The 24,000-nt window shown below is 50.1% G+C and overlaps 1 protein-coding gene across 3 annotated transcripts in view; it reads left to right on the top strand.

Annotated features, from left to right (window-relative positions):
• Positions 1 to 24,000, top strand: part of Pkn (serine/threonine-protein kinase N) — a 418,274-nt gene that overhangs the window by 100,498 nt on the left and 293,776 nt on the right. For all 3 annotated transcript variants that reach the window (XM_071661071.1, XM_071661070.1, XM_071661072.1), the window contains one exon: positions 3,418 to 3,586. In XM_071661071.1, the coding sequence (XP_071517172.1) occupies positions 3,418 to 3,586 (169 nt within the window). The remainder of the gene's footprint in view (positions 1 to 3,417; positions 3,587 to 24,000) is intronic.

The following is a 24,000-nucleotide window of genomic DNA, read 5'->3' as shown; positions in this document are numbered from 1 at the left end:
TCTTACGGGACTGGGGGCTTCGAAATGGATATGTTGTTTATAGGAAAAAATATCATGTATGTGAGACTTGCATATGTACACCTGTATGTTTGTATTTATGATTTAGGGACACAGAAGCACTTAGAGAGCTGTACTATTTATGGGTAATTTTCAGTAGTATTTAAATGCTTTTTTTTTTTTATCTCAAATGACGTAAGATTGAGGGTAAAGTAACCTTTGTTTTGATGTACAAAAAGGTCTGTGTCTTGTAGTGCTTCTGTGACGAAAACTTTGTTTTTTTTTACCACGGGTTTCAGAAGAGAGAGAGAGAGAGAGAGAGAGAGAGAGAGAGAGAGAGAGAGAGAGAGAGAGAGAGAGAGAGAGAGAGTTTGTGTGTGTGTGTGTGTCAGAGAAATTACTGTGGCTTGCGTCTGAGTGGGTTCCTGGGAGTGGGGTGATGTATGACCATATGTGTAATTAAGGGTAGTTGTGTGCGTTTGGGTTTTATATACATGGCTTCCTCATAACTCGGGGCTAATTCGACATGAGGATTTATGAGTTTATGTCGTCTGTTGCCTCCGTTGATGGGCGTCTGGTGCTGTGAGGTGTGAGTAATGCTGTCTGTGGTCAGCCAGGCGGACGATGATGGATGCCTGGGGGTCTGTCCTGTGGTGGAGGAGGAGGAGGAGACTGTGGTGGTGGAGGGGGACTGTTGGTGAGGTGAGGAGGAGGAGGATGTTGTTGGTGGAAGAGGAGGAGGAGGTGGGTGGACGTCTCAAGGTGATGGGAGTGTTGCTGGCCGTGTTGGAGTTCAGGGGGATAGGAAAGGGGTGGATGATGGAGTGAGGGAGATTATATACGTAAAGGAAGGTGGAGAGAAAAACTCGTGGTTTGGCTTCATGTGATGATGGTGGTGGTGGTGGTGGTGGGTGGTTGGGGGATGGCGAGGAAGTGTTGGAAGGGATGGAGATGGATGGATTGGGGCGGTGTGTGGTGTGGGGTTGGTTGTGGGGGGTCGTCAGTGCAGGTGGCGGGCCATCATGCTGGCTCTTATGATGTCACTCTTCATCAAGACGTGTCGCGATCCCGCCAGGATTCACATTTATGTTAGGGCGAGGAAGAAATGGCTTCCGTTTTTGTGTGTGTGTGTGTGTGGGGGGGGGTTACCATTTGTCTGTCACTGGGAAAGAGAGGGAGTTTTTTTTCACTTATGTTGCCCCCGTCTCTTGACCTCGAACCTACACCGTGTCTCAGTTATGTGTGTACACCTATATGCACTTACGTATACTCGACCATGAACCTAAACCGTGTCTCAGTTATGTGTATAAACATATACACTTACATATACACGACCTTGAACCTAAATCGTGTCTCAGTTATGTATATACACATATATACACTTACATATACACCCGGTGTTTCTTCATTTCTCGACCGTGTTTTTTTTTTTTTTTTTTTTTTTTTTTTTTTTTTTTTTTTTTTCCTTGGTTGCTAGCAGGCGTGAAGGCTTGTGTGGGAGATCCATATGATACTGGTCACCCACCTGATCACGATTTATCTTGTGTCTCATCGGGGGAGCACGTGGGGGGTACATGGGAAGGACAGATAACACAAGACCTGATGGTCTATGACCAGGTTATCTGCTGGAGGACAGTACATGGGAACGACAGATAACACAAGACCTGATGGTCTGTGACCAGGTTATCTGCTGGAGGACAGTACATGGGAAGGACAGATAACACAAGACCTGATGGTCTATGACCAGGTTATCTGCTGGAGGACAGTACATGGGAAGGACAGATAACACAAGACCTGATGGTCTGTGACCAGGTTATCTGCTGGAGGACAGTACATGGGAAAGACAGATAACACAAGACCTGATGGTCTATGACCAGGTTATCTGCTGGAGGACAGTACATGGGAAGGACAGATAACACAAGACCTGATGGTCTGTGACCAGGTTATCTGCTGAAGGACAGTGCATGGGAGGGACAGGTAACACAAGACCTGATGGTCTGTGACCAGGTTATCTGCTGAAGGACAGTGCATGGGAGGGACAGGTAACACAAGACCTGATGGTCTGTGACTAGGTTACCTGCATGTCTTGATAGCGTTTGTAGTAGCAACATTAAAAAACAAAAACCAAAAAAAAAGGTCTAGTGCTCCCTCAAGGTGTACTTTTGTCACATTATGTGTTTCTCGTAGCTCTACACAAGCTTGTTACACGCATCCCAGCAGTCGTTAGTGCAGTGCAGTGGAGAGAGAGAGAGAGAGAGAGAGAGAGAGAGAGAGAGAGAGAGAGAGAGAGAGAGAGAGAGAGAGAGACTGTATTTTCCGGCTCCGTTGAAGCAGCAGGTGATTTTAAAGGGACTAGCTCGACTGGTCTAGGCATCCCCCCCCCTTTTTTTTTTTTAGCTGAGCGAAGTTATTATTGGGTATCCGTGTGTGTGTGTGTGTGTGTGTGTGTGTGTGTGTGTGTGCTGTTTTGGGTTGTGGGATTTTGTGGTGGTGTTGCTCCGTAATGGGCTTGGGGGTCCTTAATGCCCAGAGATGGGGCAAGCCTTTGTGTCATTCATAATCCCTTTACATTGAAGACAGTAGTCAAAGACGGAAATGTTCTGCTTTATGTGTTCTCTGTTATTTATAAGTTATATTCTTCATCATGTGTTCTATGTTATTTATAAGTTGTATAAATAGTGTTCTTTTTTTTGCTACTGTTAAGGTGCGTGTGGCTGTGGTATTTGACAGGGTCGTAAACAAGAGTTTGATTGTGAATGAGCGCTTGTACTGCATTGTGTTGTGTGTGGCTGCAGATCTAGCGTGCAAGGGATGCAGCAAACGAGACAGCCAGCGCAGACAAGCTGGAGGGATTGGCTGTGATAATGAAAAAGGTATTTGTATTCGTGTGTATGTGATGGCATGAGTGGTTCCTGTTATCCTTTGGCTAATGTGCCTGCCAGGAAATGTGACCGAAGGAGATGTGTGATGTGTGGATGCACATTTTAGCTATGTGTGTGTGTGTGTGTGTGTGTGTGTGTGTGTGTGTGTGTGTGTGTGTGTGTGTGTGTGTGTATTTGTCATTCTCGGCTGTTCTTTGTTCGAGAAATACTGAGCTTGTGTTTGTTTCTTGTGATTGTGTGTGTCTATTTGGGAAGACTTGAGAAAACATATGATGTGTGTGTGTGTGTGTGTGTGTGTGTGTGTATTTGTCATACTCTGATGTTCTGAGGAATGTTGAGCTTGTGTGTGTGTGTGTGTGTGTGTGTGTTTGTTTGGAAAGACTTGAGACAGTAATTAGATAGTATTTGTGTATTTGTTATATTCTGATGTTTTTTTTTTCTACGAATCATACTGAGCTTGTGTTTTTCTCTCTCCCCCCCTCCCCGCCCCTTCCACCCGCCGTGCGTGTGTGTGTGTGTGTGCGTGTGTGTACACCAGGGTCTCCCCATCATCCAGGAGCTGACCCTCAAGTATGGGCTGCAGGCGGAGCTGGGCGACGCCACGCTGGGCCAGAAGCTGGAGGAACTCCGGGAGCACATTAGGAAGGAGATTAGGAAAGAGCTCAAGATCAAGGAAGGCGCCGAAAACCTCCGCCGGGTTACCACAGGTGAGAGGCATGACTTGTATTCTTAGGGGAGGGGGCCCCCAGGGTGGGTTGGATGGGTCAGTGGGGAGGAGGTGGTGGTATTGCCCCAGGGTGGGTTGGATGGGTCAGTGGGGAGGAGGTGGTGGTATTGCCCCAGGGTGGGTTGGATGGGTCAGTGGGGAGGAGGTGGTGGTATTGCCCCAGGGTGGGTTGGATGGGTCAGTGGGGAGGAGGTGGTTGTATTGGCCCAGGGTGGCTTGGATGGGTCATTGGGGAGGAGGTGGTGGTATTGCCCCGGGGTGGGTTGGATGGGTCAGTGGGGAGGAGATGGTTGTATTGCCCCAGGGTGGGTAGGATGTATTGGTCAAGATGGGTTGGTTATATTGGTCAGGTTGGGTTGGTTATACTGCCCCAGGATTGGTGGGTTATATTGCCCCAGGTTAGGTTGGATGTTTTGTCCCAGGGTGGTTGGTTATATTGGCCAAGGTGGGTTGGTTATATTGCCCAGGGTGCATTGGATATATTGGCCGGGTTAGTTAGATATATTACCCAGGGTAGTTGGATACATATTGCCCAGGGTAGTTGGTTATGTTACCCAGGGTGGGTTGGATGTTTACCCCAGGGTGGGTTGGATATGTTACCCAGGGTGGGTTGGATATATATCCCCAGGGTGGGTTGGGGTAAGTGTGGTAGTGCCGTAATGCAAGACACCAGCAGGACACCAGTTAGCGGAAGAAGGTGTGGAAACACCGCCACATAACATGTTCCCTGGGTAGTAGGGCACCTGCCTCATCTCTTCGTCCTCACGGAGTCATTCCCCTCTCTCTCTCTCTCTCTCTCTCTCTCTCTCTCTCTCTCTCTCTCTCTCTCTCTCTCTCTCTCTCTCTCTCTCTCTCAACGAACGGACGTAAACGCAGCGTTGTGTGCATGGGGGTACTCCTCTCTCCTCCTTTCTCCTCCTCCTCCTCCTCCAGAGAATGGAATGGCATGGAATGATACGCCGTTCCTTCAGCGGTGTACAGAGGAGGAAGGGGGTCGTCTTCGGTGTGTTCCGGGCATGAGATGAGAGGTGGGAGGAGGGGAGATTTGATGGGGGTCACCACCGCTTGGCCAGCTCAGGTTTCAGCAAGGTATACGCTGCTCCACTTAGCCCCCCTTCCCCGAGATGTCTGAACTGAACCCTGCCGCTTCGCGTGGGCTTCGTCGGGTATTCGAAACCCTTGGCGGCGATCCCCTTCCGCCCCCCTTCACTGCTTCGGTGGGCTGGCAGCTGCTTTGCAGGCTCGAGTGGTTCAGGATTTCGGATCAAGGGAGGAGGGTCGGGTGGTTTAATGCTTCACGTTTTCGAAGCATAGCGCTTGGCTGCTGCTTACACATGAGGATTTCTGACAGTGGAGATATTCTCGGGAGGGATTTGAGTTTCTTGGGGTTTTAGGGTCTCAGTGTAGTTTAGGGTTTTAGGATCTCAGTGTACTTTAGGGTTTTAGGATCACGATGTAATCAGGGTTTTTAGGATCTCAGTAGTTTAGAGGTTTAGGATCTGTGTAGTTTAGGATTTTTAGGATCTCAGTGTAGTTTAGGGTTTTAGGATCTCTGTGTAGTTTAGGTTTTTTAGGATCACGGTGAAGTAGGTTACCTAAGACTTTGGCTCACTTTATTTATTTATTTATTTATCTATTTATTTATTGTCTGAGGAGGTTCCAATCACGGACGGAAGGCCACATCGTGGCCGGGTATATTAGGTCAAAAATTTTTCATTTACGGTCAGAGACCAGGCCATCGTACCCTAGGGTCGTGCTGTCGTGCTCAAGGGAACGTAATGTCGTGGTGAGGGGTCATGTCGTCGTGCTCAGGGCTCGTAAGGTCGTACTCAAGGATCGTACCGTCGTCCTCAGCGTTCGTAAGGTCGTACTCAAGGATCGCACCGTCGTCCTCAGCGTTCGTAAGGTCGTACTCAAGGATTGCACCGTCGTCCTCAGCGTTCTTAAGGTCGTACTCAAGGATCGCACCGTCGTCCTCGGCGTTCGTAGGGTCGTACTCAAGGATCGCACCGTCGTCCTCAGCGTTCGTAAGGTCGTACTCAAGGCTCGCACTGTCGTCCTCAGCGTTCGTAAGGTCGTACTCAAGGATCGCACTGTCGTCCTCAGCGTTCGTAAGGTCGTACTCAAGGATCGCACCGTCGTCCTCGGCGTTTGTAAGGTCGTACTCAAGGATCGCACCGTCGTCCTCGGCGTTTGTAAGGTCGTACTCAAGGATCGCACCGTCGTCCTCGGCGTTCGTAAGGTCGTACTCAAGGATCGCACCGTCGTCCTCAGCGTTCGTAAGGTCGTACTCAAGGATCGCACCGTCGTCCTCAGCGTTCGTAAGGTCGTACTCAAGGCTCGCACCGTCGTCCTCAGCGTTCGTAAGGTCGTACTCAAGGATCGAACCTTTGTATCCAGATGGAGTTGTTTTTGTGTTGCTGTGGTGTATTGTTGTGGTGTTGTGAGGTAAATATGATGGTTGTAGCGTTGTTATTCTCAGGTTGGGTGGATGGGATGTTATGGTGTTGGTGTGCAGTGGCGCCTTGTGTTGGCGTATTGTGGTAGATTGTTGTGGAGGTCGTGTGATGTGTTAGACACTGCATGGCATTGCGACCACCTAGGCGCTGTTCGCTGGTGTGGTGTGCTGGCGTCTCTGCTGTGGACGGTAAGGGGTGTGGAAGCGACGTGGTCCTGTGGGTTGTTTATGGCGGTGTTGGTCGTGTGGTGGTGTGGTATTTGCTGCTCATGAGGTTGTGGTGTGGTGGTAGGAGTGTATGTCTGCTCTGATGGTGATCTCTTTTGGGGGTTGGTGCGGTGATGGGAGGTGTTTGTGGAGGTAGTCCAGAGCATGTGGAGGGTGTGGGTGGATGTTTGAGCTGCGGAATATGCCGAGTTTGGCTTCGGTGGCGTTACACGCATGGCATACACATTGTGTGTGTGTGTTTGTGGCTGGAGTATGGACGGTAGGTAGGTGGGGGTGAATGTTCGTCTGGCGTTTGGGGTATGGTGTGATCGGCAATCCACCTGCTCTTGGTTGCAAGCCACATCGAGGACCTTGGTCAGGGGGGCGGTGGTGGTGGTGGTGGGAAGCGAGGTTGAAGCACCTCCGGTGGGAGGGCAGCAGGAGGCGCAGAGGGGGAGAGAGGGAGGAGACGTTGGAGGACATGGATAATGACTGGGGTGTGGTGGGGTCCTACTGATGTAGGCGTGTTTCCGTAATGGGCTGTTTTGCATGGTGGCCAGGCAGTGGACGCATCCAGCAGTAGCTGCCGCCGCGGTGTTAATATTGTGCCGGGGTTAGGTGCAGCGGCTGGCGACCCCTCATTAATTGGGAAGGAGGGATGTCCTGACCTTTGGCAGGTCACACACACACACACACACACACACACACACACACACACACACACACACACACACACACACGAGTCCAACTGGGGATGTTAAAACTTGGTGTCCCTCGCGTCCTTTTTGTTCACTGTCGTCGTTTTATTTATATTTTATTTTATAGTGACCTCCCTCCCCTCCCCCTCCACCCATGGTCATCTAGGATGAAATCTGGAAATGGAGAAATTCATCTTTTTTTTTTTTTTTATATTTTTATTTTCTTTTACGTGTGTACACTTGACGCTCAAAAGGTCGAAAGGTTATGAGAGGAGAGACAGACGAGAGGAGGAAGGGAGAGAATTCCACGGTTTCGATGTTTCGTGGAAATGAACAGGTGTGATAACGGTCAATCCTCGTGCGGTTGGTCTCCACACACAAACTATTGGAAGCAGCAAGAACTGGAATGCCACGGGCACAGCACCTTGGTGACGGAAACTTCGCCTCACAAGAACGCTCGCCGGGATAATGCCATTTCTCATAGATCTTTTAAGATTTTTTTTTTTTTACGAGTATTTATAGAAATACGAGTGAAAGCTTTGTTCGTAAATTATAGACGGTATTTGGAGAGTGCGGTGGTTGCTGGTGGTCTGAGATAGATAGATAGAGAGAGAGAGAGAGAGAGAGAGAGAGAGAGAGAGAGAGAGAGAGAGAGAGAGAGAGAGAGAGAGGAGTGCTGCTTGAAGAGAATTGTCTCAAACCCTTTGGGCATTGGGGTAGGCCAAGCCATCATACGCAAGGGTCGTGCTGTCATGCCCAAGGGTCGTACCTTCGTGCTCAAGGGTCGCACCGTCGTGCTCAAGGGTCGCACCGTCGTGCTCAAGGGTTGCACCGTCATACCCCAAGGATCGTAACATGTCCAAGGGTCGTACCCTTAATGCTCAAGGACCGTAGCTTGTGCTCAAGGGTCGTGCCGTCGTGTGGGAAGGGTCGTAACGAGCACAAGGGTCGTTCGTCTGTGCCCAGGGATGCTCAGCGAGTTCAAATGGGCAGTGGGTGGGCAAGCAGCACCCACCTTGTTTGCTCCCCTGCTGTTGTAACGTTGTGGTGAGCGAGGAGACTTTTTTTGTTTTCTTAAGGCATGTTATTTAAGTCACTTTAACTCGTTGTGTGTTGTCCTTATTGTGTCAGGAGAGTGGAATTTGCTTCCTGGCCTCGCGAGAATGTTCCTCAAGTGCTCTTAAAGTCGCGTTTAAATTGGCCTTTTCAAAAACAAGCAATTGTTTTTTTTCTTTTTTTTTCCCCCTTATTCTTCATAGTCGCTTTGTTTTTGTTTTCCAAGACGCAATTGTTGGATTGGCTTGTAAGTATCGTTAGTATTCGGCTGTTCTGTCTGTGTGGGGAAGACGAGGCCTGCTGGCGGAACGCTACCCTCCCTCCCCCTTGCTGAGATGGCTCAAGCAAGCGGGTGCGTTTGAGAGACGCATGGCCATGGAAATTGGTACGTACGTCGCAAGGCTGAACGGAGAGGCGTTCGAGTGTGGCTAGCGGTGCTGTCGTAGCGATGACCGCTGGGGTGTCCTCGCGTTAACTGTGGAGGGTGTTGTAGAGATGTGTTGGTGCCTTTTGACGAGTCCTGCTGATTCCGTTGTTGAACTCTTTTTATTCAGACTGTATAAATGGCCGTCAAGAAGAGGGGTGGGGGACATTTTGACCAGCCTGGGGTTTTAAAGGCTTTATAAATGGCCTTCAGATTGGTGGGTGGGGGACAGTTTGACCAGCCTGGGGGTTCCCTCTTAGGGGTTCTTCTTCGCCACCCGTGTCCCGAGGGGTGAAGATGGATGAACGGCTAGGGGCGACTTGTCTCCTTGCCCTTAGGTTGGTGACGCAATACGCACGATTACGTTGATACGCATTGCCAGTGGAAATAGGTCCTTGGAAACGCGGGGTTAGACGGGGGTCACGGGGGGAGGGGGGAAGGGTGCGAGCTGGGTAAAATAACTTGTTTTCTTAAAAAAAGAAAAGAAAATGGTGCGCGGGATTCTTTAAGGTCCCTTAAAGAGCTGACGAGGGTATTCGGACTGTATATTCTCTGGCTGACGAGGATATTCAGAATACATATTCTTTGGCTGATGAGAATATCCAGAGTTCAGACTTGTGTATTCTCTAAAGCCAGACTAGATAGAATATCGTTGGTGTGTGCCTTTTTCTTTTCCACAGCGAACGAAGTTACTGCGTTGTTGTTGTTTTGGAAAAAAAAAAAAGGCTAAAAAAAAAAAAACGCAGAATATAACTGAAGGACCTTTTAAAAAACAGGCTTGCAGAAATTCTCTTCCCTTCTCTCTCTCTCTCTCTCTCTCTCTCTCTCTCTCTCTCTCTCTCTCTCTCTCTCTCTCTCTCTCTCTCTCTCTTTCTCTCTCTCTCTCTCTCTCTCCCCCCCCCCAGGCTTGCAGGAACTCCCCCCCCCCGTCAGAAATTAAAAACTAGTGGAAGCGAGTTTAAATGATTCAGACCTTTCGCTGCGCTGTGAATGTTAACACGGCTCTTCTGTGTGCCCGCAAATATTTTACACGCTCGCGATATTGCGCTCACGACTCCGTTTTTTTTTATTTTTTTTTTCTTAAATACTTTTTTTTTCAACTTGGTCGTTTTCTGTAAGTGATTTCAAAAGTCGTCTGCTTTTGTATTTCATATTTTTAATAAGGTTGGTTGATGGTGTTTCCTCCTCACTTTCGGTGACTTGAAGCGTTTTTAAATTTGTCTCGTGGGTAATGGAACGTTTTTTTTTCTTTTTTCTTTTTTCTTCGACTGTCTGTTTGAGGTGGAGGGAGGGGGGGGGTGGACTAGGCTGTCCATCATTCTCCATTTTCTTTGCCACCACAAAAAAAAATAGAAAAAGAAAAAAGAAGGTTATCTATCGTGTGTACATTGCTTCTATGCTCTTCACCTGTCACATTCGGTCTGGGTTTTTTCCTTTTTCTTTCTTTTTTTGCTCAGCAGACCCCTGGGTGGAACCCCCCATGTGTATAGCTATAGTCAGTGGAGACCATCACATCTCATTTCCCAAGTTTACCTTTTGCTACTGGAATGCGTGGCGTTAACCCTTCCTCTGGGGAGTTTTGGGGATCGAACGGGGGAGTGGGCGATTTGATTTAGCTGCCAGACCTGTGTGTGTAGTCGCGCCACACCCAGGTTGAAGGTTTTTTTGGGGGGGGGCTTATTTTAAAACGACTTCGTCTCTTACATTTGACTGGCTTGGTATGGATGGGCAAGATATGCTGAAGGCTTAGGGGCCTCCCGCTCGGGTGAAAGTAAAGTTGATTAAGAGTGTACAAGTTAAATCTGACCTTAGGTGTATTGTAGGAATTATTGTATGACTGTAGGACTTATGGTATGGACACACTGAAAGTTTACTTAAAAGGCCCTTTGAGGGTGCCAAAGTCCGATAGAGTGCATGGCGGCATCCAAAAATAGAGAGAGAAATTGAAGGTTTGATTTAAGTCCCCTTTGGCGGCGCCAAAGGCCATTACACTTACTGTAGGACTCATTGTAAGACTTACTGTATGACTTATTGTATGACTTACTGGAGGAGTTATTGTATGTCTTACTGTATGACTTACTGTAGGGGTTATGTTAAGGTGATGGTGTGTTGTCATGTTTTCACTGTGAAAACTGGATATAGTTACCTTCCCCCGTTGTGTCCAGGACGTACACTGGCCTATGGTGGCTGGCATAACCCGGTGTATTTTCGGCGCGTGGCGTCGCTGGAAGCCCCCCATGGAGTGCTACTGTGTAATGGATCTCGCCCAAGTCCTCTACAGGTCTTTGGGTGGGTGTGTTGGGGGGGCCACAGCCTAGCGGGCTTCCCCGGGTAGCGGCGCGTTGGCCTCACGTGTCGTATGTATTATGGGCAGGTGGCGGGGTATGTGGGACGTGGTACTGAGGTGTGTGTGTGTGTGTTGGTGGGAGGGGTGGTATGTTGGTTGACCCGGAGGATAGGAGAGAGAGGAGGAAGAGGAGGAGGAGGAGGAGGAAGGGTGGCGGCGGTAACCTTTCGTCGACCCGGTGTTGTATTATAGAACGTCAGGTCGACCACCGCCACTGCTCCTGGCCTCTTCTTCCTCCTCCTCCTCCTCCTCCTCCTGCACTTCTTCCTCCTCTTCCTCCTCCTTGTAGGAGGTGGACACATGCAGGCAGGAAGGTGTGGCCGGCGACTGGCTGGCTGGGATGGAGGGAGGCGACGTCTCACGTCATATGTTGTGGAAGTTGAGCGATGTTCTCAAGAGTGGAAGTGTTGTGATTGTTAACTTACCAACAACCATCGAGGGGGTGACGTTCTAGTTACCATAGAGCGGGGAAGGGGGTGTGTTGCAAGGGAATTTACAGTGACCTGGTCCCCCCTCTTTTTTTCCTCTCTCAAACTCTGTCCTACGTAAATAATGAGACACGGACGTGTGTATCAATGAAATGGTTAGGATACGGGTGTACATTGTGCCGTCTGTTGATTCGATGAGTGGGCGAGGTTATGGGCGAATGGACGCAACGCAAACGCTATTTATTTCCCCCCCTACCCTACCTACCCTACCATGATGGTAGCGCACGGAAGTGGTGCTTAGGGATTCGGGCGCGGTGATTGGAAACGGTGATTAGAAACACGTCCTCGCGGACAGTCATCTCTTGACGCGAAATAGTGTTGCGATTCGTAGGACTTTATGTTGTGGAATGCATGCATACAAGGAGAGAGAGAGAGAGAGAGAGAGAGAGAGAGAGAGAGAGAGAGAGAGAGAGAGAGAGAGAGAGAGATCGGGTTCTGCTGGATGTTAACATTGTTTGGCCTTTGTACCTGTGACGTGTTCTTTGTTATATGTATAGATCTCAGTGTGACTGTCAAAGTCGTCGTCAGTCTTTTGTTTTTGGAACAATGTATATATATATATATATATATATATATATATATATATATATATATATATATATATATATATATATGAAGGAACTGGCTTGCTCGTTCATCGTCACGCACGTTCGTTTAACACCTGTTTCCTGTATGGCACGGTCGTTAAACATCTCTCTGTTGGTTGGCGCGTTCGTTCAGCGCCTGCCCCTTGTTTGACACGCTCGTTGAACACTTGTTCGTTGTTTGGCACGTCCGTTCAACACCCGTTTATCTTTCGGCGCGATCGTTAAACACCTGCATCGTTAATTGTCTGTATTTTTTGTGATTCCACTCCGTTCGGGAATTTAAATGGCTCCTGTCAGAGGTATGCACACATTGTAATTGACGATTGACATTATGCAAGACGTAAGATGTGTGGCTTCAAGGATATAATATAATATAGTATAATATAATATAATATGACATATAATATAAAGTAATGATATAATATGATGTAAAGTATAATGTATAATAACCTCCTCCTTCAACAGCCAGGACTCGAACCCAGGACCTTTTTGCGTGGTAATCGGAAACGCTAATCGCTCGGCTGTGATCGGCAATCATAGCCGAGCGGTTTGCGTTCCCGATTACCACGCACAAAGTCCTGGGTTCGAGTCCTGGCGATTTGAGGGTTATTATGCGTTCTGTGAAAGTGCGCGTTCGTTTGCACTATATCCGTGTGTGTGTGTGTGTGTGTGTGTGTGTAACACGCAAAGAATGAGTAACGCCGTTACTTTAATCCTCGCCTCTGGACCGAGCAGTTAAGTAAGGGGGGAAAGCGGGGTGGTCTGCGAGAAGACCTTCCTCAATGAATCACATGGTGGTCCTTGAGAGTCGGCCCTGAGAAATACAGAGGCGCCTCCCACCACCACCACCTCCACCTCCCCTTTTAGAGCGGTAATAAGCGTTCCCCTTCAAGGAGGACGTTACTCCTTAGAGGAAAATGGATGTGGAGAGTCTGGCTCCACACACACACACACACACACACACATACACACACACACACAGGGGGGACCATCCGTGACGGAAGGGCATGTTCACGTCTGCCACGTCTCGCCCTTGGCTTTGGTCTGGGCTTTGCGTGGGTGGACGCGGGAGACGCTGCTGGTAAGCAACTTTTTCGGAAGCGATACTCTAGGAGGGGAGGATTTTCCAGTCCCTATACCCTTCTTCTTCTTCTTCTTCTTCTTCTTCTTCTTCTTCTTCTTCTTCTTTTTCTCTTCTTCGTTGCCTAATAACGACACGTTTAAGACACGTGGGTAACGCTCTCTCTCTCTCTCTCTCTCTCTCTCTCTCTCTCTCTCTCTCTCTCTCTCTCTCTCTCTCTCTCTCTCTCTCTCCCGCCTTAATCTTAGGGATTTAAGAGAGGATTTGGAGGAGATTACAGATAATCAACGTTATCCACTCGACTTCAGTTGTTATTGATACGAAACGTACGGGGGAAAAAACAGGTGAAAATGTACCTTGAACTCTGGTAGGGTCTGGGTTCCTGTTACGTAATGGAGGGTCACCTGCTCAGGTAATGCTCGAGGTAAAGAGGTAATTGAAAGTAAATGGGTAGTTATGTCCGAGGTAACGATTGCCTCTCCAGCTGGAACTGCTATCAGTGAGTTGACGAATTGCAGGGGGAAAAAGTACGTCAGAATCGTCCGTGAATGGAATCCAACCCCTCCTTCACGTAATACGAGGCAATACGATGGCTTGATGGGAGGTTCCTGCGAAGCGTTGAGGCTCGTTCAGACTCGTTATTATGCGCGTGGGGGGTTGGTGAGTGTACAGGTAGTTACGCTGACGTGGAATGAGAGAGAGAGAGAGGGGGCGGGGGAGGCGCCATTAGCCACGGACTTTTGAACGAGCGAGAGCGCATTCCAGTGATTGGCTCACCAGTACGTGGTATTTCTCTCTCTCTCTCTCTCTCTCTCTCTCTCTCTCTCTCTCTCTCTCTCTCTCTCTCTCTCTCTCTCTCTCGTGTATGTGTGTGTTTTACGTGACCGCCTCAAATGTCTCGTCTTGGTCAAAAGCCACGCCAGTGTCGCACACAAAGGGTCGTACACGGTGTTGTATTGAGAGGGTCGTGTTGTCGTGTCGGAGGATCTCGCGCCGTCGTGCTCGAGGGTCGTACTGTTGTGCCCAGGGGGTGGGGGTGGGCGCACCCTTTATTGTTGGAAGTCGTAACCCTCGTGTCCCCCAGGGGGTTTTCCCTGGCTTCAAAGGGACGTTTCAATCGCGCCTCCCTCTGAGGGTCGTACCGTCGTGCCTTTAAAGGGGCGTATCGCTGCTTCAGGGTTTCGTACAATCGCCCTCCCCCCTGAGGGTCGTACCGTCCCCTGCCAAAAGGGGCGTATCGCTGCTTCAGGTACGTACAATTCGCCGCGGCCCCTTTTGAGGGTCGTCCCTCGTGCCAAAGGGTCGTATCGCTGCTTCAGGTACGTGCAATCGCGCCTCCCTCTGAGGGTCGTACCGTCGTGCCTAAGGGTCGTATCGCTGCTTCAGGTACGTACAATCGCCCCTCCCCCGTGAGGGTCGTACCGTCGTGCCAAAGGGTCGTATCGCTGCTTCAGGTACGTACAATCGCGCCTCCCTCTGAGGGTCGTGCCGTCGTGCCTAAGGGTCGTATCGCTGCTTCAGGTACGTACAATCGCGCGTCCCTCTGAGGGTCGTACCGTCGTGCCTAAGGGTCGTATCGCTGCTTCAGGTACGTACAATCGCGCGTCCCTCTGAGGGTCGTACCGTCGTGCCTAAGGGTCGTATCGCTGCTTCAGGTACGTACAATCGCGCGTCCCTCTGAGGGTCGTACCGTCGTGCCTAAGGGTCGTATCGCTGCTTCAGGTACGTACAATCGCGCGTCCCTCTGAGGGTCGTACCGTCGTGCCTAAGGGTCGTATCGCTGCTTCAGGTACGTACAATCGCGCGTCCCTCTGAGGGTCGTACCGTCGTGCCTAAGGGTCGTATCGCTGCTTCAGGTACGTACAATCGCGCGTCCCTCTGAGGGTCGTACCGTCGTGCCAAAGGGTCGTATCGCTGCTTCAGGTACGTACAATCGCGCGTCCCTCTGAGGGTCGTACCGTCGTGCCAAAGGGTCGTATCGCTGCTTCAGGTACGTACAATCGCGCGTCCCTCTGAGGGTCGTACCGTCGTGCCTAAGGGTCGTATCGCTGCTTCAGGTACGTACAATCGCGCGTCCCTCTGAGGGTCGTACCGTCGTGCCTAAGGGTCGTATCGCTGCTTCAGGTACGTACAATCGCGCGTCCCTCTGAGGGTCGTACCGTCGTGCCTAAGGGTCGTATCGCTGCTTCAGGTACGTACAATCGCGCGTCCCTCTGAGGGTCGTACCGTCGTGCCTAAGGGTCGTATCGCTGCTTCAGGTACGTACAATCGCGCGTCCCTCTGAGGGTCGTACCGTCGTGCCAAAGGGTCGTATCGCTGCTTCAGGTACGTACAATCGCGCGTCCCTCTGAGGGTCGTACCGTCGTGCCTAAGGGTCGTATCGCTGCTTCAGGTACGTACAATCGCGCGTCCCTCTGAGGGTCGTACCGTCGTGCCTAAGGGTCGTATCGCTGCTTCAGGTACGTACAATCGCGCGTCCCTCTGAGGGTCGTACCGTCGTGCCTAAGGGTCGTATCGCTGCTTCAGGTACGTACAATCGCGCGTCCCTCTGAGGGTCGTACCGTCGTGCCTAAGGGTCGTATCGCTGCTTCAGGTACGTACAATCGCGCGTCCCTCTGAGGGTCGTACCGTCGTGCCTAAGGGTCGTATCGCTGCTTCAGGTACGTACAATCGCGCGTCCCTCTGAGGGTCGTACCGTCGTGCCTAAGGGTCGTATCGCTGCTTCAGGTACGTACAATCGCGCGTCCCTCTGAGGGTCGTACCGTCGTGCCTAAGGGTCGTATCGCTGCTTCAGGTACGTACAATCGCGCGTCCCTCTGAGGGTCGTACCGTCGTGCCAAAGGGTCGTATCGCTGCTTCAGGTACGTACAATCGCGCGTCCCTCTGAGGGTCGTACCGTCGTGCCTAAGGGTCGTATCGCTGCTTCAGGTACGTACAATCGCGCGTCCCTCTGAGGGTCGTACCGTCGTGCCTAAGGGTCGTATCGCTGCTTCAGGTACGTACAATCGCGCGTCCCTCTGAGGGTCGTACCGTCGTGCCTAAGGGTCGTATCGCTGCTTCAGGTACGTACAATCGCGCGTCCCTCTGAGGGTCGTACCGTCGTGCCAAAGGGTCGTATCGCTGCTTCAGGTACGTACAATCGCGCGTCCCTCTGAGGGTCGTACCGTCGTGCCTAAGGGTCGTATCGCTGCTTCAGGTACGTACAATCGCGCGTCCCTCTGAGGGTCGTACCGTCGTGCCAAAGGGTCGTATCGCTGCTTCAGGTACGTACAATCGCGCCTCCCTCTGAGGGTCGTACCGTCGTGCCAAAGGGTCGTATCGCTGCTTCAGGTACGTACAATCGCGCGTCCCTCTGAGGGTCGTACCGTCGTGCCAAAGGGTCGTATCGCTGCTTCAGGTACGTACAATCGCGCGTCCCTCTGAGGTTCTGTTCCATGGATAGGTGAAGGGTCTGTCCCACGCAGGTTCCTGTAGCCTCAACATCTTTGGTAGGTGATTTTGCTGTGTCCGTTTTAGGTGACCCAGGTAGGTCTGTATCAGGTGACCTAGGTACAGCAGTATCAGGTGACCTAGGTAGGTCTATATTCGATGACCTAGGTATGGCAGTATAAGGTGACCTAGGTATGGCAGTATCAGGTGACCCAGGTAGGTCTGTATTAGATGACCTAGGTATGGCAGTATCAGGTGACCTAGGTACGGCAGTATCAGGTGACCGAGGTACGGCAGTATCAGGTGACCTAGGTACGGTAGTATCAGGTGACCTAGGTAGGTCTATATCAGGTGACCTAGGTACCGCAGTGTGGGGTACATCTCTTCAAAGACGACTCCTCGTTAGTCGGGGTCCCTCCCTAAATAGGTCCCCGAGGGGGGCCCACCTATGCTGGCCCTCAGGTTAGGTCCACAGCCTGGGGGGAGGGGGTAGGAGGAGGTGTTTCATCTCCCCCCCCCCTGACCCCCACATCCTCGAGGGGCCGGTTATCTTCGCTAACAACCTGCCTGGGGAACAACACCCCCCTCCCTCTCCCTCACGCGCTAACACCTCAGGAAAGATTTATGAATATCTTTGAGGGTGTCTTGTTTGCTCTCTCTCTCTCTCTCTCTCTCTCTCTCTCTCTCTCTCTCTCTCTCTCTCTCTCTCTCTCTCGTCCTTCCACCTCCCCCTCCTCCTCCTCCTCATTCTTCGTCCCCCCCCCACCTGCTCATTAGTCGTTCCCCCTCACTCCCTCATTATTCGTCTCCCACCTCCTCATTATTCGTCCCTTACTCCCTCATTATTCGTCTCCCACCTCCTCATTATTCGTCCCTTACTCCCTCATTATTCGTCTCCCACCTCCTCATTATTCGTCCCTTACTCCCTCATTATTCGTCTCCCACCTCTTCCTCATTCGATCTTGGACCTCGTTCAGTTGTCAGTGGAGGTGTTCGCGCGACGCTCGTGACGGCGGTGGTGTGGTGTGCCGTAGGAGGGAAGCGATGAATAACGAATCCCGTCTCTCTAAACCTCGGGGATCCATCCTGTTAGTTTCTGCCACACTGTACTTTCTAGAAATGCCAAAGGGGGGTCACCGTTAATTACCCGTGTTACAGACGTTATCAGGGACTAAAAGTGGCTTTGTGAAGGATATAATTACCCGCCAAATTACCACGTAAATTGCCTTCTCTCAACGATAGCGCCGCTGGAGTAGAATTCGTAAAAACGTATTTAGGACAGACGCGCGTATAGCTTCTGGACCGAGTGTGTGCATGTTGCCGGGGGAAGGGGGGTGGAGTGCAGGAACGGAGGGAAACTGACGAAGTGGAATGAAACCATTGAAGTGGGAGGAGGAGGAGGAGGAGGAGGAGGGGGAAAAATGGTTTGAAGGTCTGGTTTTGGAACGTGCCTCCTCTAGTGTCAGGAACGGGGAACGTGGCAGTACTCTGATTCATATCGCCGCCCAAAATTGAATCTCTCGAGGAACAGAGCGACGAGTTTGAGGTGCGTGTGTGTGTGTGTGTGTGTGTGTGTGTGTGTGTGCGGGTGAGGCTCTTGATTTATACCTCCCCGTCGTTCGTTATGTGAGACTAGGTTCCTCCTTCAGGAGATACCTCGCTGAGTAGTGCACCATACCTCAACACCTCAGCTCTCCCCTCTCCTCGCGGCACATGAGCAACGTCCCTCCACTGAACGTAGAAGGAGGGAGAGGAGGGGTGTAGAGAGAAAGGGGAACGTTAATGATGAATGTTGAAATCCTCTCCGTCTCCATGTTCGACAACGACTCCCTCGCTAGTACCGATCATCCATGTGGGTCTACGGCATCGCCCACCCTACACTCGAGTGTCTACATCACACACCACGAACTCTGTATTCACACATCTACTTTGAGAAAGACTCTCATGCTACCCTTGATACGACACACACACACACACACACCCCATTCCTTCACCTGAGAATTACGTTAAAGTACATTCAACTGCGCTCGAAGGAGCGATGGAGGGAGAAGTTCTCTACACACACACACACACACACACACACACACACACACACACACACACACACAGATCCTTGCTTAGCGAGCCCCCACAAGTTCCTTGTCACCCTAGATATCCGCCACCAGCTCACTAGATCTTTATCGCCTCCTCTACTCCAAACTCAAGGTGTTCCAAGAACTAATTAAACCCCCCTCACCTCACCTCAGCCACCCTCCTTTAACCTCCAAGCAATCACCCAGTCTCGAATGACCCTTCCCCTGCCCTTCCCTTTCCCCCCTGTTCAGTAGAGGCTACTGCCTGGAAACCAAGCGATGCGTCACATCTACGACTCCCCAGGAATGTGAGCTCTGATAAGATTTCTGTACACCCACGGTCCTGCGTTATATCTTTTGTCTTAGCAGGAAGTAACACCCTTACAGATCAGGCCTATGAGTAGATATCTATATAAATACATCAGTATGACTCTTTTTTTTTTTTTATTTATCGTACTCATCATTTTTTTTTTTTTTTCCAAAAGAAGGGACAGAGAAGGGGGCCAGGTGAAGATATTCCCTCAGATGCCCAGTCCTCTGTTCTTAACGCTACCTCGCTAACGCGGGAAATGGCGAATAGTTTGAAAGAAGAAGAAGATCATCTACACATCTACGGTAAACTGCACTGCGATATCATGTTCTACACACGAGAACATGAGGTGTAAACAAGCCCGACCTGTTCCTCCTATGGAAAGTCAATAAGGGATGGGGAGCAGACATTTCATGTTGATAAATACGTGGCCACTTTCCTCTTCCTTCCTCCTCCTCCTCCTCTACACCAGACGGACGAGATGACACACAGGAGGTACAGACAAAGGATGCGAGTTCCAAGCCCTTCATAGCACGGTGTTACGACCCCTTGGGCATGATGGTTTTTGGCCTTTTATTGACATGGCCCGTCGCACCCAAGGGTCGTACCGTGTCATACCTAAGGGTCGTGCCTTGTCGTGCTTAAGGGTTGCTACCTTCGTGCCCAAGGGTCGTGTCGACTTAGATGCCAAAGTATGATTTCCCTTCCGTCTTGAGAAGCATCGGGACGTATGTAACAATAATATGGTCGTGTGGAAACAGAGGCACTAAAACATGTAAGAGTTAGCTTTACGTATGTTTCCCGCAGTTCTTGCTGGAGAGAGGAACGTTTTCTCTTACAGCGAGCTGTCAGCGTTTTCTTTGACGTTATCAGCAGCTGCTGGTGACGGTTGTGGTGGTGGTGGAGATTGATGGCGTACGGTTGGTAGATGATGGAAGTACTTGTCGAGGGGGGGGTAGTCGCGATGTTGACGGAAGGGTGTACCTCCAGCCATAGATGGGGGATGGGTAACAGCGTGAATGGGTGACTGTACGGTAATTGAATTTCCTTAATTGAATACAAGACGCGAGAGAGTCGGCGGGGAAGAAGGAGAAGATGGGGTGGGGGAAGACTGCTGATGACTTAAAACAAAGAACTACCTCGTTAAGTTAGATTAGCATCCCTCTCCCTCCCCCCCTTTTTTTTTTCTTTTGATCCGGCGGCCTTATGGTCGTGTTGGATAAGCACCGTCTCAAACTGATGGCACATTTATTAGTGTTGCGGGCTTAGCATGCTCTTGACGCCGTTTCCCGTGGCTTCAAAGGGGGGGGGGGAGGGGGGCATCGCTTCCTCTGGGTTGCCAGCTCGTCCCGGCCCTCCTTTTGGAGACCCGTTACCCCCTTGGTATAGGCCATTACGGATCGCCATTTGATTTTGTAATTGATGCTTTGCATGATTTTCCCTCCCTGTTTTAGGCAAAGTTTGGTTTTGATGTTACGAGGAGCTAAGTGTAAACATTTTTTTGGGTGGCCCCTTTGTTATTTTCAAATATTTTATGTATTTTTTTTTTCTCCTTCGATTTTGTGTCGGAAGAATGAACTTGTTCTTCTTGTACGATTGTAGAAATGCGTCCGTGTGACGACGCGTCCATATAGACACCATATTACGCTGGTATATTTAGATGTTCGTCCTTAATTTGGTATGTTAACTATAATTAATGGTATGTTTGGAGACGTCCATACGATGATATGGAGTTAGGTCAACATTTTGATATGATTTTTATTGGTTCTTTTTTACTTACATCATTTTACCAGGACGTCCTCATTTTCATATGATTTTTATTGGTACTTTTTATTTACATAATTTTACAAGGACGTTTATCATTTTCATATGATTTTTATTGGTACTTTTTTTATTTACATGATTTTACAAGTACGTCCATAGATGTTTATCATTTTCATATGATTTTTATTGGTACTTTTTTTATTTACATGATTTTACAAGTACGTCCATATTTTATGTTAAGAGGCATTTTTACCATATGTAATAAAGTGTTCGCTTCGTCCATAATCCATTGATGTAGCAACAGCTTCTACAGCCTTGCCTCAGCTACCTCACCACTTGAGGATTGCTGGGGAGAGAGGGGGGGCGGGCGGCGTCCGGTAACACCGCCACCGCCACCGTTGTTATGTTTACCGGAAGTTTATGGTGATCGAAGGGGGTAGGTCAGGAAGGGTGAGTCGGCGTCCGGTGGTTTGTTAACCCCTCCACCCCCCTCCCAGGCCCGTTGATGGCTTTATGGTGGGTCTCTGGTCATGACGACTGTTGATGGGTCCCTGATGATGGTTCGTGATGGACCGCCCGCCATTGGGGCCTCTGTGTGTGTGTGTGTGTGTGTGTGTGATAAGGTAAGTAGATGCATAAGGGATTAATGATACAAGGCAGCCATTTGGATGAAAGTACACAGTTGAGGTATTGCAGATGTTACAGAACTGGGAGGTGTGTGTGTGTGTGTGTGTGTGTGTGTGTGTGTGTGTGGTCGGTGTGGCGGGGCTCATTTACATAGAGAGCGGTGGTGATGTTGACGTCGATCAGCTGACGGCAATCAGCTGGGCGTGGGGGGCGATCAGCTGGCCACGGATCAGCTGATTCGCCCCAGGAAGTGGTGGCCGCGTTAGGGGCGGCCAATACACACGCCCTCCTCCTCCTCCCCTCCACACACACACACACACACACACACACACACACACACACACACACACACTTCATGCTGCTGTGTACCTCACGAGTGTGTTGCTTGTATGTCATGCACACAGCTGACGTATGATGTTGTAGGTGTTGTGGACGCGAGAGAGGTTTGTGTATGGTGTGGTGTTGCTGTGTATATTGTTGTTGTAGGTGATTCATCACGTAGTGTTGCTTCTGTTACGGCGACGGTGTTGCTCTGGTGGTGGTGTTGTTGAGCTGGAAGGCAGGCTCCGTGGTGTTGTGAATGCTGGGTGTTGTAGGGTGTCTACCGCGGTTGTGGTGTGTAGTGTGGCGTTGCAGCTTCTCGGATGATTACAGACAGGGCTGTGATAAAACCCCACTGTTGTGCTCTTGTTACGTGCCGCTGTTTTCGTAGCAGTGAAGCTGTTATTGCTCCTGCTGCTGCTGTTGAAGCTGCTGTACCATTCCTTCTGTAGTCCTGCTCCCGCTGTGCAGCTGTGATTCGTCGTTGTGCTGCCGCTGTGGGCTGTGGTTACCTCACCGAGGCCCTCCTACTGTTATGAGAGACCATTGGACGGGTGTGGTTATAGGTTGATGGTAATTTGTTCTTGACTATATATATATATATATATATATATATATATATATATATATATATATATATATATATTATACTTTGTCGCTGTCTCCCGCGTTTGCGAGGTAGCGCAAGGAAAATGAAACACGATAAGTTCCCAAGTGCACTTTCGTGTAATGATCACATCATCAGGGGAGACACAAGAGAGAAATATAACAGTCAGTTGATATACATCGAGGAGACATAGCTATATGTGTGTGTGTGTGTGTGTGTGTGTGTGTATGTGTTGTGTGTGTGTGTGTGTGTGTGTGATTAGACTTGTAGAAAGCATATCATCTACGGAACACATGTGCATACATTGGATCTACGTATGTGGATACATGTGTTCTACACATTTGCATACAGAGAGGAAGAGAGCCTTGTACTTCGCCTCACCTGGTGGCTGGGCTGTCGGCCGGGGCCCGTGACGGTGTGGTGGCTCTGTGGAGCGAACTCGGGGGCCATTGTTCGAGCCCCAGCCGTATTATACCGAAGGAAAATAACGCGCATTTTTATGGACACGGTGGATTTGTTCTGCCGGCCTCATACGCACACACACACACACACACACACACACACACACACACACACACACACACACACACACACACACACACGGTGCTGGCCGCCGTCTTCTCGGTGTTGGCCAGCCAGACATGGCCCCTGTGTGAGCAGTTTTGGTACAGAGGTAGACGAGGGTAGGTAAGTCTTCACATGGCAGGATATAACAGTTTACTGCATCACCTGCTGGCCAAGGTGGAGGAGGCTTGGCCACAGACGAAGTCATTATCCATGGGGATCTTGGCCGAAGACCTAGCTATCGCCCGAGGTGGAGAGAGAGAGAGAGAGAGAGAGAGAGAGAGAGAGAGAGAGAGAGAGCTCATCCTCGGACACATCTGTCGTCCTGGGATGCCCCGGCCGTAGACTGAGCTGCTGGGGATAGAGAGGAGCGGCCCTCCCCCGCAACCAAACCAGAGCTGCACGTAGTACGTAAAGGTCACTGGGAAATCTTTTGGCGTTCAGGCGGTGTGGGCACTTGACCGCGTTATCTCCGTGGCTGAGGAAGTGTTCGCGCCGCCACTGATTAGATAAAGAGAAGCTTGTTATCTGGCCGGCCACAACAGCAGCGGCGTTCGTCCCCTCACCTGGTCTTTCGCCGTATCCCGGTTCCTGCTTGACCTGACCCTGAGGTGGATGGACGAGGTGCCGTCCGTCCCTCAGCCACATAGACTGTGTCGAAGTTTGAGGCAAGTCATGTTGACATTTGCAGCTGTAGGGGTGTAGAAGACGTTGGAAAACAGGACTAAGGCGGTCCCAGACCCAGCTGTGGAGGTAGAAGACCTCCCAAACCATCGTGAGGTATACATAAGGTAAGGTAAGGTCCCAGACCCAACTGTGGGAGGTAGAAGACCTCCCAAACCATCGTAAGGTATACGCAAGGTAAGGTAAGGTCCCAGACCCAGCTGTGGGGTTAGAAGACCTCCCAAACCATCGTAAGGTAAGGTAAGGTCCCGGACCCAGCTGTGGGGGTAGAAGACCTCTCAAACCATCGTAAGGTATACGTAAGGTAAGGTGCCAGACCCAGCTGTGGTGGTAGAAGACCTCCCAAACCATCGTAAAGTATACATAAGGTAAAGTAAGGTGCCAGACCCAGCTAAGGGGGGGCAGAAGACTTGAAAAACCATAGTAAGGCAAAGTGAGGCAAGGTGGTAATTGGATTAGTCAGGTACAGTGTAAACTGGACTATAACATCAGTGACGAGGAAGAGAGTAGCAATATACTACATTTCTTACAGTAGATGATCTCGAGATGTATACCTATAATCAGGTACTTCAAGCCTGGGGTAAGAGTCTACTGAATCACACATATACATATTTCGAGAATACACATTATTACCTCGTTCTCTCTCTCTCTCTCTCTCTCTCTCTCTCTC

Source organism: Panulirus ornatus, chromosome 73, assembly GCF_036320965.1.
Source record: "Panulirus ornatus isolate Po-2019 chromosome 73, ASM3632096v1, whole genome shotgun sequence".
Lineage (NCBI taxonomy): Eukaryota > Metazoa > Arthropoda > Malacostraca > Decapoda > Palinuridae > Panulirus > Panulirus ornatus.
This window is presented reverse-complemented; position numbering and strand designations above follow the sequence as displayed.